The 19,545-nt window shown below is 35.9% G+C and overlaps 1 protein-coding gene across 1 annotated transcript in view; it reads right to left on the minus strand.

The window, feature by feature from the left end:
* Positions 1-19,545, minus strand: part of EYS (eyes shut homolog) — a 1,683,276-nt gene that overhangs the window by 1,095,342 nt on the left and 568,389 nt on the right. The window contains 1 exon segment of the mRNA XM_059179314.1: positions 16,155-16,300. Within this exon segment, the coding sequence (XP_059035297.1) occupies positions 16,155-16,300 (146 nt within the window).

The raw sequence follows: 19,545 nt of genomic DNA on the forward strand, positions 1-19,545 counted from the left end.
AACAAAGGCTAGGGACCTAATCAATATGGACATTGGTAATATGTGAGATCTAGATTTCAGAATGATGATTCTCAAGGTTCTAGCCAGGCTCGAAAAAGGCATGGAAGATTTTTGAGAAATCCTCTATGGAGAGATAAAAGCCCTTTCTGGAGAAATAAAAGAACTAAAATCTAACCAAGTTGAAATAAAAAAGCTATTAATGAGGTGCAATAAAAAAATGAAGGCTCTTACTGCTAGGATAAATGAGGCAGAAGAAAGAATTACTGATATAGAATACCAAATGACAGAGAATAAAGAAGCTGAGCAAAAGAGAGACAAACAAATACTGGACCATGAGGGAAGAATTCGAGAGATAAGTGACACCATAAGATGAAACAACATTAGAATAATTGGGATTCCAGAAGAAGAAAAAAGAGAGAGAGGAACAGAAGGTATATTGGAAAGAATAATTGTAGAGAATTTCCCTAATATGGCAAAGGGAACATCAAAATCAATAAGAATAGGTCCACACAGTGTCACCTAATAGTAAAATTTACAAGTTTAAGCAATAAAGAGAAAATCCTGAAAGCAGCCTGGGAAAAGAAGTCTGTAATATACAATGGTAAAAATGTTAGATTGGCAGCAGACTTATCCACAGAGACCTGGCAAGCCATAAAGAACTGGCATGATATATTTAGAGCACTAAATGAGAAAAACATGCAGCCAAGAATACTATATCCAGAGAGGCTATCATTGAAAATAGAAGGAGAGATAAAAAGCTTCCAGGACAAACAAAAACTGAAAGAATTTGCAAACACCAAACCAGCTCTACTGGAAATATTGAAAGAAGTCCTCTGAGCAAAAAGAGACCCTAAAAGTAGTGGATCAGAAAGGAACAGACAATATACAGTAACAGTCACCTTATAGGAAATACAATGGCACTAAACTCATATCTCTCAATAGTTACCTTGAATGTTAATGGGCTAAATGCTTCAATCAAAAGACACAGGGTATCAGAATAGATAAATAAACAAAACCCATCAATATGCTGCCTACAATAAACTCATTTTAGATGTGAAGACACTTCCAGATTTAAAGTGAGGGGGTGGAAAACAATTTAGCATGCTAATGGACATCAGAAGAGGGCTGGGGTGGCAATCCTTATATTAGATCAATTAGACCTTAAGCCAAAGACTATAACAAGAGATGGGGAAGGACACTATATCATACTCAAAGGGTCTTTTCAACAAGAAGATCTAACAATTTTAAATATCTATGCCCCCAACATGGGAGCAGCCAACTATATAAACCAATTAATAACAAAATCAACTAAATACATCAAAATAATACAATAATAGTAGGGGACCTTAACACTCCCCTCACTGAAATGGACAGATCATCCAAGCCAAAGATCAAAAAGGAAATAAAGGCCTTAAATAACACACTGGATCAGATGGACATCACAGATATATTCAGAACATTTCATCCCAAAGCAACAGAATACACATTCTTCTCTAGTGCACATGGAACATTCTCCAGAATAGATCACATCCTCGGTTCTAAATCAGGTCTCAACCGGTATCAAAAGATTAGGATCATTCCCTGCATATTTTCAGACCACAATACTCTGAAGCTAGAACTCAATCACAAGAGGAAGTTTGGAAAGAACCCAAATACATGGAGACTAAATAGCATCCTTCTAAAGAATGAATGGGTCAAACAAGAAATTAAGGAAGAACTTAAAAAATTCATGGAAACAAATGATAATGAAAATACAATGGTTTAAAATCTGTGGGACACAGCAAAGGCAGTCCTACGAGGAAAATATATAGTGGTACAAGCCTTTCTCAAGAAACAAGAAAGGTCTCAAATACACACCCTAACCCTACACCTGAAGGAGCTGGAGAAAGAACATCAAAGAAAACCTAAACGCAGCAGAAGAAGAGAAATCATAAAGATCAGAGCAGAAATCAATGAAATAGAAACCAAAAAAAAAAAAAAAAAATAGAACAAATCAATGAAACTAGGAGCTGGTTCTTTGAAAGAATGAATAATATTGATAAACCCCTGGCCAGACTTATGGTAAAGAAAAGAGAAAGGACCCAAATAAATAAAGTCATGAATGAAAGAGGAGAGATCACAACCTACACCAAAGAAATACAAGCAACTATAAGAACATAATATGAACAACTCTATGGCAACAAATTTGACAATCTGGAACAAATGGATGCATTCCTGGAGACATATAAACTACCACAACTGAACCTGGAAGAAATAGAAAGCCTAAACAGACCTATAACCAGTAAGGAGATTGAAACAATCATCAAAAATCTCCAATTAAACAAAAGCCCAGGGCCAGACGGCTTCTTAGGGGAATTCTACCAAACATTTAAAGAAGAATTAATACCTATTCTCCTGAAACTGTTCCAAAAAATAGAAATGGAAGGAAAACTTCCAAACTCATTTTATGAGGCCAGCATCACCTTGACCCCAAAACCAGACATGGATCCCATCAAAAAACAGAATTATAGACCAATATCCTTGATGAACATAGATGCAAAAATTCTCACCAAAATACTAGTCAGTTGGATCCAACAGTACATTAAAAAGATTATTCACCACGACCAAGTGGGATTTATTCCAGGGCTGCAAGGTTGGTTCAACATCTGCAAATCAATCAATGTGATACAATACCTTAATGAAAGAAAGAATAAGAAACATATGATACTCTCAATAGATGCTGAAAAAGCATGTGACAAAGTACAACATCCCTTCCTGATCAAAACTCTTCAAAGTGTAGGGACAGAGGGCACATACCTCAATATCATCAAAGCCATCAATGAAAAATCCACTACAAATATCATTCTCAATGGAGAAAAATTGAAAGCTTTTCCACTAAGGTCAGGAACACGGCAGGGATGTCCATTATCACCACTGCTATTCAACATAGTACTAGAAGTACTAGCCTCAGCAATAAGACAGCAAAAAGAAATTAAAGGCACCCAAATCAGCAAAGAGTCAAACTATCACTTTTGGCAGATGATATGATACTATATGTGGAAAACCCAAAAAGTTCCATTCCAAAACGGCTAGAACTTATACAGGAATTCAGTCAAGTGTCAGGATATAAAATCAATGCACAGAAATCAGTTGCATTTCTCTACACCAACAACAAGACAGAAGAAGGAGAAATTAAGGAGTCAATCCCATTTATAATTGCACCCCAAACCATAAGATACCTAGGAAAAAAACTAACCAAAGAGGCACAGAATCTATACTCAGAAAACTATAAAGTACTCATGAAAGAAATTGAGGAAGACACAATGAAATGGAAAAATGTTCCATGCTCTTGGATGGGAAGAATAAATATTGTGAAAAAGTCTATGCTACCTAAAGCAATCTACACATTTAATGCAATTCCTATCAAAGTACCATCCATCTTTTTCAAAGAAATGGAACAAATAATTCTAAAATTTATATGGAACCAGAAAAGACCTCGAATAGCCAAAGGGATACTGAAAAAGAAAGCCAACGTTGGTGGCATCACAATTCTGGAATTCAAGCTCTATTACAAAGCTGTCATCATCAAGACAGCATGGTACTGGCACAAAAACAGACACATAGATCAATGGAACAGAATAGAGAGCCCAGAAATAGACCCTCAACTCTATGGTCAACTAATCTTCGACAAAGCAGGAAAGAATGTCCAATGGAAAAAAGACAGCCTCTTCAATAAATGGTTCTGGGAAAACTGGACATCCACATGCAGAAAAATGAAATTGGACCATTTCCTTACACCACACACAAAAATAGACTCAAAATGGATGAAGGACCTCAATGTGCAAAAGGAATCCATCAAAATCCTTGAGGAGAACACAGGCAGCAACCTCTTCGAGCTCAGCCACAGCAACTTCTTCCTGGGAACATCGCCAAAGGCAAGGGAAGCAAGGGCAAAAATGAACTATTGGGATTTCATCAAGATCAAAAGCTTTTGTACAGCAAAGGAAACAGTTAACAGACCAAATGACAGCTGACAGAATGGGAGAAGATATTTGCAAATGACATATCAGATAAAGGGCTACTATCCAAAATCTATAAAGAGCTTAGCAAACTCAACATCCAAAGAACAAATAATCCAATCAAGAAATGGGCAGAGGACATGAACAGACATTTTTGCAAAGAAGACATGCAGATGGCCAACAGACACATGAAAAAGTGCTCCATATCACTCGGCCTCAGAGAAATACAAATCAAAACCACAATGAGATATCACCTCATGCCAGTCAGAATGGCTAAAATTAACAAGTCAGGAAATGACAGATGCTGGCAGGGATGTGGAGAAAGGGGAACCCTCCTGCACTGTTGGTGGGAATACAAGCTGGTGCAACCACTCTGGAAAACAGCATGGAGGTTCCTCAAAATGTTGAAAGTAGAGCTACCCTATGACCCAGCAATTGCACTTTGGGTATTTACACTAAAGATACAAATGGAGTGATCTGAAGGGGCACATGCATCTGAATGTTTATAGCAGCAACATCCACAATAGCCAAATTATGGAAAGAACCTAGATGTCCATCAACAGATGAATGGATCAAGAAGATGTGGTATATATACACAATGGAAGCAGCCATCAAAAAAATGAAATCTTGCCATTTGCAACGATGTGGATGGAACTAGAGGGTATTATGCTTAGCAAAATAAGTCAATTGGAGAAAGACAACTATCATATGAACTCCCTGATATGAAGAAGTGGAGATGCAACGTAGGGGGGTTGGGGGTAGGAAAAAAATGAAACAAGATGGGATCAGGAGGGAGACAAACCATAAGTGACTCTTAATCTAACAAAACAAACTGAGCGTTGCTGGGGGGAGGGAGGCCGAGAGAGGGGGGTGTGAGGTTATGGACATTGGGGAGGGTATGTGCTATGGTGAGTGCTGTGAAGTGTGTAAACCTGGTACAGACCTGTACCCCTGGGGATAAAAATACATTATATGTTTGTAAAAAAATAAAAAAAATAATAATTTAAAAAAAGCAAACATCAATCCAAGGTCAAAAAGCTAATCACCATTTCAAAAACTGCACAAATGTTACAAACAAATACATTTTGGCTTTTTTACTCCTCTTTGCCGTAGGTGAGTTATTGTGAGCATAAACATTCTCCAGAATAGAAATTTACTTTAAGAATTTTAAGTCTAAATATTTAAAGACACAAAGTGTCTTTCCATTATAAATTTAAAGGGTAAGCAAGTCAAACAAGTCAAGTGATGACAAAGAGATTGAGAGACAAGGGATGATTTATTTGCCAATAAAATGGCTGGAATCTGCTGGAAGGTGAATGTAAAAGTGTCATCCAGGAATAGACAGAATTCTGTACAAGGGCAGCAAATGAAGAGAGTGGAGGTATTGTGAGGGGGAATCTTGTCTTTATGGTCCTCTGAAATTCTTGTGGTGGCAAATTCAAATGCATGCAGTGGTCAAGTAAGCAGCATAAATAAGTGCAGCCGACAGCTCAAGTAAAATGGAGAGTATGTGCCCCATTGCAAGGAAGCAGCCACTCCTCAGAGCCAGCCCTTTGTTTCCAAAATGGAAAAAAAAAAAAAAAAAAGCCCAGTGTTTCCAGGTCTTCTAAATTTTCATAAAAAGGAAAGATTAACAGGACCGTGACTTGTTTTTGTTTTAAAATTTCGTTATAAATTCCTACTACGCAATCAAATAGAAATAGATTCAGTCTGTGGATCACATTTACAAGGTGCATTATTGAATGGTGGAAAGCAGTTTAAGAAGTCAAAACCCTTGTCTTGAAGATAGAAGGAGAATGGGTTGACTGGGGATGTCTTCTTCAGGACAGAGAGTTCAATACAAAGTCTGACTATAACTTAAGGAGGAAGTGGCAGGGGTGAGGCATTAGTCCTCCTCTTATGGGTCCTCTGACTCCAGGGAAAAGTATTCGGTTCCCCGTGCTTCAAGATGAAGAAATAATATCTTACCTTTCTTTAATCCTCACCTGCTGTTGTCTCCATTGAAATGACTGTGAGAGTTTGTGTAGGAAAGCTTGGGTTCTGCCAGGGTCCCAAGAGAATGTAAGCGGCACAGCGTCAAGGAGTCTAATCTGCTCCTTTTGCTTTCCCAGCAGTTAGACAAGCTGACACAATGTACGAGCTCGGTGAAAAGACCTGAGGGAGTGCAGTCACACTGTTCACAGGAGCATGCACAGTCACACTTGACAAAGTGTGCTTTCATAAAGATGCTCCACATGAGGAGGTCCGTGGTTTTAGTCAGATAATGCTGTAACTACTACAAAAAAGACTTAGAGAAAAAGATACTCCAGACAAGAAAACCAGGTAAAAGAATGTCTCAGAGAGAGAAGATAAGGAACTAAAGTAGAGCAGTAAGATTAATTACTCATTAAAGCACCAGAGGGAAGGATCCTTTCAAAACACAGGCCACACATTTTTCTTCTCTATGATTAGAGATACTGGGGTCAAGATTTCAAATCACAAATGTCTCCAAAGATCTTTATTTTCTAATGGATTATATTTCTATTTATTTATCAGATTAAAAACCAGTATTAACGGGCCTGGTTGTGCTTCTATATCTTGATTTTAAAAAGCCTTTAATGTTTCTTTAAATCTGGCTACATTATACATAATCACAGAACATTTCATTTAAATAAAGACAGCGTGGGAAGAAACTGTATTACAGATGGAAAACATTGACTTTCTGGAGATGCCACTGACAGTCATTTAAATGCTAAGAGACTACTTCAGTCTCAAAAGTAAAGATATTTTCTCTCTTATAGGCAGTACATTTCATTTAGATAGTTGTAGGGCTATCTTGTTTTCTAGTTTCAATAGTTGAAGTAGGTTCAGATCCACTTGTCAAAAGAGACAGAACTGGTTTAAGTGCTTCAGTTTCTCTTTCCTGCCCTTTCTAGCCAATTAAGGAAAATCTGTTCTTCAAATGGCAATATCTCACATACTGATCGCAAGCATTTCCATGCTTCCAAAAGTATAAAATATGCTCCATGCCTGGGTTTTGGGCAGCTTCCCTGGATTCCTGCTCCCATGTCATAAACCCACCACTTTAGCTTGGATTCTGCAAAAATCAGAACCTGAGACCATGACTCGTTTATTTGGTAGATGATCTCAGGAAGGAAGAATGACAGAGGAGGGAAAATGAGACCAGAGAAAGATTAAAAGTCATGAAAGAAGTTTTATTAAATATATTTTTGTAGGCAATAGGGACATGACTGCACAGTGACTTTAAGAAGTGAATAATATGGGGCACTTTGGTGGTTTAATCAATTAAGCCTCTGCCTTTGGCTCAGGTCATGATCTCCTGGTCCTGGGGTAGAGCTCCATGTGGGGCTCCCTGCTCCATGGAAAGTATGCTTCTCCCTCTTTCTCTCTGCTCCTTTCCCTGCATGTGTTCTCTCTCTCTCTCTCTCTGTCACTTTCTCTCTCAAACAAATAAATAAAATCTTAAAAAAAAAAAAAAAGAAGTGAATAGTATATAACTAGGATTAACTACATGAAAGGAAGGTGGTTGGGTTATTTATAAACTGTCTTGTATCTCCCATTGTTTGAAGCATACCTTGAAGGCACTGACTTCCATTACTTTGAGCTGTGCATGCCTGGAGGCTAAGCTGGCTCTACTGTGTAGGAAATGACTCTAGAGATGGAGCAGATGTTCAGCGAGCACTTGACTTGGGGAACTGTCATGATGACATTAGCTGAGAGCACTTAGAACTACTCACCTCAGGGGCGCCTCGATGGTTCAGTGGGTTGTGCGTCCCACTGTTGACTTCAGCTTAGGTCATAATCTTGGGATCCTGATGTATAGCCTGGCCTCAGGCAACCGGCTGAGGGTGGTGCCTGCTTGAGGAATCTCTCTTTCCCTCCCTCTCTGAGCCTCCCCCACTTCCCTTTGCTTATACACTCCCACGCACTCTTTCTCTCTCTTAAAACAAAACAAAGAAACAAACAAACGAAAAAGAAACTATTCACTTCATATGCAGCTGAAATCAGAAGCTGGTCAAAAGGGCATGACCTGGGAACCAAAAGTGTTTGTTAAGTTTACCTCAGGAAATATATCAAGACCTATTTTCCAGAAATAACTCCTGGAGACCTGGTACACTCTAGGTGCATTTGGTCTTTACCATTCAGCTGACATCAATCCTGTAAGAAGACAGATGTGTAAATTGTACTTGGAATCTGCTTTTCATACCTATTCATACTATTCGTACCTATAGGTATTTTCATACCTATATTCCCTCAGTTTGTACTAAAATCTATGTTTATGATGGAAGATTGTTAGTATTATAGTATTCTCACATTGGGACACAGCTTACAGTATATTCTTCAAAATGGCTTTACCAGGAAACCCTGAATTTTGGAAGTTACTGAGCCTTCATAAATAAATCTCATAATCTGATCCAATCTTATCTTTGGGTACTCATACCTGTTAGAAACTGGGAAGAAGAAAAACATTAAGAAACAAAACCACAGGTACCTAACACTGTGAGTTGTTCTATAATTATTATTTTGGGTACTCAATGGCCTTGAACTTCATCAGGATTAATCATTTGCTTGCATGATAAGTATATTTTAATGATAGTATATAAAATATATTTTAATAAGATATGTATAGCATTTCTCTAGGCCCAACTGCTATGTAAAATATCAAATAGACACATTTGTGACATACAGTGTTGCCCTACAAAACTAAATATAAGTGGATAATGACCTATAAATATCTGATAATTAATATACTTTTATTAGGCAGTATATCATTGTAACCATTATTTTTAGCATCTTATTTTGTAGAATATAAAATATTAACTGCCTCAAGATTGTTATATATTATATAAAGAATTGCCAATGATAAGGTCACTTGGTTTAATTTGCCATTGGTTTCCTTTTAAAAAGATTTATTGTGATTTAATGAGTAATAGAAAAGGTCTAAATTTTACATTTTAGGTCACTTTTGGATTTATTGCATATAACTATTTTACTTTATAATATTAAATCAAATTATATTGCCCTTGAATTTGGAATTGGTGTTATGCTGTAATGGATTCACATTATATGCTTTTAACTCATAATAAGATGGATATGCAGAGTTTTCTTTTTCAGCATGCAAGCAGTAAAAACTTTTCTGAATGGTTTGCCACAGTATTAATAAATCAACATTATAAAAGTAAGGATGTTATCTCCTATTAAAAAAAGTTTATTTTAATGGTATTATGGAAAGTAAATGAAAAGAGAAAACACTTAAAACTCTATAGTGTATAATGTTCTTTCATATTATATGAAATATATCAAATATCAATATATATCAAATAGATAGATGGATAGATAGATAGATATTTGAGTCCTTTTAACATCCTAGTCACTAAGATACCATAGTGAACAAAAGACAGAAAAAATTCTGCCATTGAAGAGTTGAACTCTAGCAGGAAGAGACAATTTAATAATTAAGTGGTACAATGATTAGACAGTGAAAATTGCTATGCAGGAATAAAGGAAGGAGCTAGAGGAAAACAGTATTATTTTTATGTAATGTAGATAGGTCTCTAAGAGAAACTCATGTTTGAGACCTGATGAAATAAAGGAGAAAGCTATGCTCATATCCAAGGAACACGTTTCATACCTAAAAAGAACAGTCAGTCAACTGGGGGATTTAGGAAGAATGTAGTAGGAAATGAAATTGGAGAGTTAGCCAGGCACCAGGCTGATACAGGATCTAGTAGGGCAAAGTAAGGAGTATATGTTACATCCAAAGCATCATGGGAAGCCCTGGAGTATTCTGAAGTTAAGAGTGATCTTTTTTATATTTTTAAATGATCATTCTTGGTGCTGGGGAGGGATATATTTTAATATATTTTAATGCAACAAGAATAAAATACAAAAAGTAATTAAGATATTATAGTCAAGGCAAGAGATGATGGTAGCTTGGATGAAAGTGTTTATAATGCAGATTGTAAGAAATGGTTAGTTAAAATACATTTTGATTGGGGCACCTAGGTGGCTTAGACCTAAAGTAGCTGCCTTTGGCTCAGGTCATGATCTCAGGGTTCTGGGATAGAACCCCACATTGGGCTTCCTGCTCAATGGATGGCTGATTCTCCCTTTCCCACTCCCCCTGCTTGTGTTCCCTCTCTCACTGTCTCTCTGTCAAATGAACAAATAATATCTAAAATAAGAATATATATATATATATATATATATATATATATATATATATATATATATATCTGGGAGGAGAGTATAGCCAGTGGGGCCTGTTGATGGACTTTAGGGTGAAGTATAAATAAATAGTCAAAAATAACTCCATGATTTTGGTCCAAGAAACTGGTGAACAATGATGCCATTCACTGAAGTAGAAAACATTGGTGGTAAAGCAGGGTTAACGTAAATCCTTAGAACTGGGGAATCAGATGTCATATGGACATCTAAATGGAAATGTTTGAGTATATGGGAGTTCAGGGAGAAGCTAGAACTCATTAACAAACTAGGTATTCCATACATGTATGGTACTTAAAAACATGGATGAAATCACGTATCAATGGACATATCTAGAGAAAGGAGAGCACAAATGAAGTTCTGAACATTTAAAGGAAACAAGATACTAGTAACTGGAAATATGGAGTCCAAGATTAGAAAGTGTTTAAGTAGAAGGCATGAGTAAAATGCTACTGATAATACACCTAGCATGAAGAGAAATAATTTGCATTAGAATTTGGCAATGTGGGGCTAACTGGTGACCTCCAACAAGAAGAGTTTAATTTTAGTCTTAGGATTAAAAGCATGATTTAGAAATGGGTTTGAAAAAGAAAGAGAAGTGAGGAAATGGACACTCAATATAGGCAATGGATTTTGATAATACTGTTTTAAAGAGAGAGAAAAATAGAACTAGTTTAACAGAAGTATGAAGTAGAAAAATTAAAAATTAGGTGAGAAAGAGGTAAATATTAGTATTTACATGCTGGTAGTAGTGACATAGCATGGAGGGAAGAATTTATTTATTTATTTTTTATTTTAAAGATTTTATTTATTTATTTGACAGAGAGATATAACAAGTAGGCAAAGAGGGAGAGGGAGAAGCAGGCTCCCTGCTGAGCAGAAAGCCGGATGTGGGGCTTGATCCCAGGATCTTGAGATCATGACCTGAGCCGAAAGCAGAGGCTTAACCCACTGAGCTACCCAGGTGCCCCTGGAGGGAAGAATTTGAATTACACACAAATGGTATTAATGAATAATACTTCTTGAAAGACTGTGTACTTGCTAGAGATGATATCCCTCTGTTTATTTCCCCAAAGTTCCACTAACACACAATCACTTTATAGTACACTTTCACTAGAGGTTTGAGGTAAAAATTTAAAGCAATTGGAGGGGCACCAGTGTGTCTCAGTTGGTTAAGTGTCTGCCTTCAGCTCAGGTCATGATCCCAGGGTCCTGGGATGGAGCCCAGCATTGGGATCCCTGCTCAGCAGGGAGTATGTTTCTCTCTCTGATCCTTCCTCCTGCTCTACTCTTTCTTGCTATTTCTCTCTCTCTCTCTCAAAAATAAATAAAGAAAATCTTGAAGCAATTAGAAAAAAAAAAAAAAGGTTGAATTTTATATATTGCTCTCCTAAAATGTGTTGGCTATTTCTAACAAACAGAACTAACTGGCCCTAAGTTTCTGGTTTATCAAAATCTTGTCAAACATCTTTCCCTGCTGCTGATCCTTATCTCCATCTCCATTTCTTTCCAGGAAAGCCAGCGAAAGGGAAAAGGCCCATCACTAATGACATATCAGATTTCTCCAATAAAATAGATGGCATTTCTGCTCACTCACATTTGAGGACTTTTCATTCACTCAGAGTTTTTGATTAGCATTTTACTGGTTCTCTTTTAGATATTAACTGGTAGACTGGAAGTATTTCATATTAAAACACACACACATACACACACACACACACACACACACAAACATTCTCTCCTATACAGAGATACAAGAAAAAAAGAGAAAACATACACTGAGGAAAAAATCAAATTTGGAAGCTAAGCTAATGCAAATGCTAAAATAACTGAAAATCTTGTAACTATTGCTATAGAGAAAAAAGAAAAAAGAAAACTTCTTATCAATAAAAATTATGCCCAAACATATTAGACAAGAGCAAGCTTTTGGTAGTTAAAAATGAAAGTAAAAGTTCTTTAACAATATTATAAAGATATTAGAAAAAACAAGTCTATCAAAATGAGGAAAAATAAAATAAAACTAAAAAAGGAAAACTGATATGGTTATAATTATATTAATGGTGACATTCTGACTAAAAATTGTTTGATATAACAATTTTGAGAGGAAGTAGTGGGAAAAAACATGTATAAATTGGTGAATGGAAAAACTGATAACATAGCTAAATATTTTCTATTGATAAAATTATTCAGATAATGTGAAAAATTGGAAAAAAAATAAATAGCAGTATAAGCATGCTATGTAGAAATATGAAAGCAAGTATCTCCTGGGTGGGTTAGCTGATTAAACATCTAACTCGTTTTTGGCTCAAGTCACAATTGTGGGTCATAAGATCAAGCCCTAAGTTGGGTTCCATGCTCAGCACAGAATGTGCTTGAGATTTCTCTCTCTACCTCTCTCTCTGCTGCTACATCCTGTTCATGCTTTCTCTCTAAAATAAATAAATAAATCATTAAAAATATATATGTGACAGTAAAAAACAGAGAAATATTTAATAATATTGAAAGCAGTTGCTTCTGGGAGCAAGTTTGTTATATTTTCTGTATTTGCCCTAAAATATTATCCCCCGACTCCTCACCCACTTTAAGTGTAATCATGGCTAAGTACAGGGTCTACATTACACATAGGTTGGAAGTGAAAGCATTTTGAGGAATATGCAAATCCTCAAAACCTTGAACTTGTATTAGTCTTTGTGCACAATGTCTATTTTTTTCCTAGTTAGCAGACTAGACTGCCAACTACAACTAAAATTCTTAGATGTTTCTCTGCTTGATTTGTGATGTGATGATATTTTCAATATGTTTTTATATACACATTATAAAGATTCTAATATCCTCCTGAAGTATCAAAGCTTCTTCAGTGGTTTAACCTCTTCCTTTAATAGTCCAGTTATATAAAAATATAAAAATCTGTTATCAGGGAAATATTCTCATCTTTATAGGTTTTTAAGTGTTAATTTTGATTCTTCATCTGTCTCTCTCAATCTACCATTTTATTTATACACATATGTATGTGTGTACTAAATGGCACATCAATCTTAAACCAAATCAGTTTTCCCATGGCCTTCCCTGACTGCTCTGTTTAAATTTCCCTCTACAACTCCTCACATTACTCCAGCCCCCTATAATTATTTTCATACACAACTTTTCTCATGGCAATTAATATCATTTTCCATGTATCATGCTATAATTCTCCCAGATCTATCTATATTAGGGAGAGAGTTAATATGAATCAGTTATTTTTATGGTCATAGCTTTCTAGTAGAAGTATGAGAATTCAATCCTCCAACCCTTCAAGGGAGTTGCCAGTCTCTGACATACCTGACCTAAAATGACAGCTAAATCATTTCAGAATTGACTGTGTCTACCCAGACACCTTGGCTATCCCAACTAGTGCTTAGTAAATTCACCTGAATGATCATACTAAACCATCTAACCAGGTATGAAAACCCACTTTTACAATGGCAAGTGAGGTGGGTATTTGTAACTTTCCAATAAATCTTGAAATTAAGAAGAAATCTCATTCTTTTTTTTTTTTTTTTTTTTTTTTTTTAATATTTTATTTATTTATTTGACAGAGAGATCACAAGTCGGCAGAGAGTCAGGCATTGAGAGAGAGAGAGAGAGAAGCAGGCTCCCGCTGAGCAAAGAGCCCGATGCGGGGCTCGATCCCAGGACACTGAGATCATGACCTGAGCCGAAGGCAGCGGCTTAATCCACTGAGCCACCCAGGCGCCCCAAGAAATCTCATTCTTTAATATGAGAAGCCTCTCTCCTTCCTCAAGTTACTGCCCATTTCTTGCTTCCTTCTTAAACAAATAAAAATCTTCCTTTAATAAATTGTGCATATTCATTCTCAGCAATATAATTTCCTTACATTCTCTCTTAAATCCACTTCAAACAGACTTCTGCACTCTCCACTCCAGCCAAACTGCTTCCTTGACAATGTCATTAATGACATTTGCATTGCTTCTCCAATGGTCAGAACTTAGTCTTTATTTTATTTGACCTAAAAATAACATTTGACACTGTTGGTCATTCTCTCTACTTGAAAGAATTTATATGTCTTTCTGTATTCCATTTGTCCTTGTTTTTTCTTCCTGTGTCACTATCTGCTCTTTTCAATTTCCTTTATCGGTTCTTCTTTCCCTCATGGACCCCTAAATATTGCAGTGCCCATGGGCTCAGTCCTTGGTCCTTTTCTCTGTTTTATCTACATTCACTTTCTTTTTGATTCTATCCAGTATTATAATTGTACATCTGATGACTCCCAAAATTTACATTTCCGTTCCAGACTATGTCACACAGCCAACTGTGTACTAAACTTTTCCATAGGGCTGTCTAATTGGCAAATTGACCTTAAATTTTGAAACAACACTGAATATATTAGCTTTTAATAAAAATAGAGAAGTTGTGAAAATAAATATAAAAAGAACATGTTAATCCTTCAAACTTTACAATGAATTTAAAATAACAGAACAATGTGTTACATCAAATAATTTTATAAAATGTGTTTCTCATTCATATTAAGCTCAGTGTCTCATTTCTTATTTTAACAGTGTTAGCAAGCAAGGAGCAGAAAACAACAGCATGGTGAATGGCATCATGAGTTTGTATCTATGGTCCCAAACAAACATATTCCAAGAATTTGGACTATGATGGCAACATGACATTCAGAAAGAATACTATTCTATTGCCAAAATTTATTGCCTCTTACTTATATAATAAAATCTGTAGGGGCACCTGGGTGGATCAGTGGGTTAAAGCCTCTGCCTTCAGCTCAGGTCATGATCCCAGCGTCCTGGGATCAAGTTCCAGGGTTCTGGGATCGAGCCCTGCATCAGGCTTTCTGCTCAGCAGGGAGCCTGCTTCCCTCTCTCTCTCTCTGTCTGCCTTTCTGCCTACTTGTGATCTCTATGAAATAAATAAATAAAATCTTCAAAAATATCTGTAGATAAGAGTTTATTTATTTTTTAAATTTAAGCGGAGACTTTTGTGCATGTAACCATTGTTACCAAGGTAACCTTCTCTGATGCCATCAGAATTCCTCAAGAAAGACACCTGCATATTTTTTGTTCAGGTCACTTGACTTTTCCTTGCCTTCTGATCACTTACTCATGGAAATGCTTCTAATTTTTTCTTTGTCAGTTTTCCTTTCCAATCTTATTTCTATTTTTCTAGTATTTTTTTATTCCTGTAAACATAGAATGTAATATTAGACACACTTAACTAGTTTCCCTCAGGTAAGGAAACCGAGAGATCCTAGTGGTGTAAAATTCAGACATTAATAAATTGAAACTTGAGATTTCAAAACACTTTTTGCTGGACTCACATAATTAATACTGGTACACAAAAATAATAAAACTTTTTGTATTTCATAAATGCAGTTTCTCAGCAGAAGTTTAGAGGGCTAATGTGCTTTCCTTTCCATTACTGCTTGATGGTTTTTGCCTTTAAGTTTAGGTAGCATTTGTGTTGTGGAATAACAGATATTATGAAAGCTAATTCCAAATTATATTTTTCTGGTAGAACTTTAAATTCACAATGGCTCTGATTTCTGGCATGTATGTACATTTAAAAGAGCTAATCTTATTATATTAATTTTTGCATAAATGATGACAGTATTATTTCTCTTAGATTATTGATACACTGACACTTCTCTGTATTACAATATAAACATAATTCAGATCAATTCAAAATGCATGAAAGTGTAAAATACCTTGTAATATAATGCATATACTTCTTAGCTGTTAGCATGATAGATTAAAAAGCATAACTTTTGTTTTTATTAATTTCTTTTATGAAACAGTCTCTTGCACTTCCTGTCCTGCTTGCATATGTCAGGTTATTTTGGGTTCTGGAGAGTAAATATAAGGTTGCCATTTATTCACAGATAGCAATATGTTAATAAAGGCAGGGCAGGTAGAGGTTTACCTGTATAACCAGGAGCACAGAGGCAGCTATATCCACCAGTTCTGCTGATACAATCTTCTCTATCCAGACAAAGTGAGATTTTGCATTTGCTTATATCCAGTTCACACAAAGGTCCATGGTACCTTGGCTCACAATTACACACAGATCTAGATTAAAGTCAGAAAATGAGAAATCATATGTTAATAAAAAGCATTTCATTATATACATCATTTATATGTATATATTAAATTTTAGCCATTTAACTTAATTTAAATAAATGGCAATATTTTCTTTTCATTTCTTTTCCTTGGAGAAAATTTAATTCATCTTGTTGGTTCACAACCTGGAAAGTTACGCAAATGAAATTTGAAACTGATCCCCATGCAAGGCAAGGAGACTCAGAAGAAAGAGGTAAGCCACTCCAAATTGGTGGGTGACAGTTTTAATAAGCAAAGTGACTTTCATTCCAGGCTTGTCTTGGGTACCCTCAAGAAATAGATTTTTGCATTCACTCCCCAAATCTTAAAAGTTTATATAAAGTCATTAATGAGGTTGTCATATGTACAGTCCAGAGGGTGTCAATAACACATTACTCTTTCAAGACTTTGCCACTGAAGTGGTTCCTAAATGGGAATAGTGGACAGAGCATACATTCCATGGACAAGGTAGAGAGTGAGGTGCCTTCTAACTGCCAGGATCCAGTTTGCAGGTCAACACAAGGTCATGTCCTCTCAATGACTTCTTTAATGACCTTCTAGATATTTTTTCCATTGAATGTTCTTTATGTGAGAATTTGTATTTGAGTAAATAATTACTTTGATAATTTCTTTGATAATACAAATAATTACTTTGATAATACTTTGATAAGTACTATCAAGCTTAATTCTGTACTATATATTTTATTATTATATAAATATAAATCTTTAACTATATCCTATGTTAAAAATCGAATATTACCCTTTCCATTGATTGAATGATGCTTCTGATATGGAATCCTTTCTGGTTAACTTAAAAAGATCATTTTAGCAGAAACAATCTCATTATTGCTTAATTATATTGACAGATGTTGGAGAAATTAGATGTAATTCAATGATTAGACATCAGGTTCAAAGTATCATGTACTTAATAGGAGCAGTGACTCCTAAGAGCCTTGCCTTTGAGAATGGATTCCAGAAATTTCAAATGAAATTCCTTTCGCTAACCAACTCTCCCCTCTTTATCTTAAGCATCAGCCTCTGATGAATCTGAGTTACCAAGTTCAGATATGTCCTCCGGACTTTAACTTGTAAATGTTTCTTGCTCCTATGTGGATTTCTTTTTATTGATTCAGATCCTGTCTCAAAGGGCTTTTGATTCTTTCCTTTATAGTCTATGCTGTAGCAACAATCTATATAACTGTATGTGGCATAATCACCCTGAATTTATTTTTAGTCTATTCCTGGATATTGTGCTGAACATGTTTTTAATCTCAATATCTAGTCATTCTGTATCTATTTGCCAGAAGACAGAAGACTAATTCCCCTGAGATGGAATTGTGACTAGTGTTAATTATACATATGTAAAATAACATCAGTAAAACAACTGCCAAATAATGACAAGCCAATAAATAATGCTAAGAAGAGAAAACGATAATCTTTTTCTGTATTCGTAGAAAAATACTAATTAAAACATAAAAGTAATTTCCATAGATAAAAATAAATTGAGAGAAAATGCACCTAGAAAAACAGGTTCTGGGGCGCCTGGGTGGCTCAGTGGATTAAGCTGCTGCCTTCGGCTCAGGTCATGATCTCAGGGTCCTGGGATCGAGTCCCGCATCGGGCTCTCTGCTCAGCAGGGAGCCTGCTTCCCTCTCTCTCTCTCTGGCTGCCTCTCTGTCTACTTGTGATTTCTCTCTGTCAAATAAATAAATCTTAAAAAAAAAAAAAAGAAAAAGAAAAACAGGTTCTAAGTAGTTTTTGTTTTCTTTCTCCTTCTAAATAAAACTGCCTTACCAGGTTTTCTTGTAATGCTTTTGAAATAGATTTTTTTCTTCTTTTGAAGAAACCCTATTTTAACAACTTTTAAAACACAAATATGCATATATTTTAAATATATTGTCTCGAAGCAACAATTAAGACCATGAAATTTTAATATATTTTGATAAAATGGAAATTTTTTATTTAAATTCAAGGCCTTATTGCAAAAGTTTAGTGTAATTAAACTTAAATAGGTTAAGGTATTAAACAATTTTGTTCAAATTTCCTTTACTTTGATAGTGACCTAAAATTTTCCAGATAGATACTTTTCCAAAACTAAAATGAGTTTAAGCAGGTGACTTCTAAAGAAAATTCAGTACATTGAAAAAAAGTAGAGGTAAAGAAGAGTAACTTTATTTTACATAAAGTGATATTGCCATAATGAAAGGGGAAGGAAAAATGCAAGGTAATCACAGGAACTTGTAGCTCTAAAATGAGGCCCTGCTTTACATTATTCTTAACACTATTCTTTTATCATGTTTTTATCTTATTTCAGATGAGAAAGAAGTTAATTAGTAGAGAAGCTTTTTTTTTTTTTGCTTCTAGAAAGCTATTATTTTAAAATATACCATTATATTGATTAATTTATACTATAAGATTCAATATCTAAATTTTAATGGGAGTTTTAATTTAATCTTTTTTGAGAATTTTAATTTTAAAATGCACTTATAGCATTAAGATTTCATATATAAAACATATTCAGCAAGATGGTGGAGGAATAGCCAACTGAAATGACATCAGGTCTCAGGAGTTCAGCTACAGAGTTATCAAACCATTCTGAATACCTATAAACTCAACAAGAGATAGAAGAGAAGAAAATCAGCAATTCTAGGAACCGAAAAACGACCACTTTTGGGAAGATAGGATGTGTGCAGAAATAAATCCGAAAAAACAGGAAGACAGATCGTGGAGGGAGCAGCTGACTCCTGGCAAGTGGTGGAGCAGCAGAACACAAAATCAGAACTTTTAGAAGTCTGCTGCACTGAGAAACATCACTCTAGAGGCTAAAAGGAGGTGGAGCCCTCATGGAGACAGTGTGCTCTCAGGACCCAGGCACAGAAAGACTGGGGGGGGTGTCTGAGTGTGGCAGAGCTGTCAGGTATCAGAGCAGGGAACCCGACTATGGAGACGGAGCTGAGGAGTGAGCTCTCCACTAAGGGGAACTTAAAGGTTTAAGGGAACCTTAAACTGTGATCCAAGGCACAGTCAGACCACTGTTCTTCAAGCAGGGATCCCACAAGTGGCAGATTTGGAGAGACTCCCTCCTTCCTCCTCTGGGAGAAGCAGTGTGGGGGTGCGTGGCAGGAATCTGGTGGGATTGGAGACTCCAAATGGGGCTGTGCACCAGAGATATACATACTCAGTCACAGACCAGGTGAGCTCAGAGTGCAGCTGGA

This window comes from Mustela lutreola, chromosome 6 (assembly GCF_030435805.1).
Source record: "Mustela lutreola isolate mMusLut2 chromosome 6, mMusLut2.pri, whole genome shotgun sequence".
Lineage (NCBI taxonomy): Eukaryota > Metazoa > Chordata > Mammalia > Carnivora > Mustelidae > Mustela > Mustela lutreola.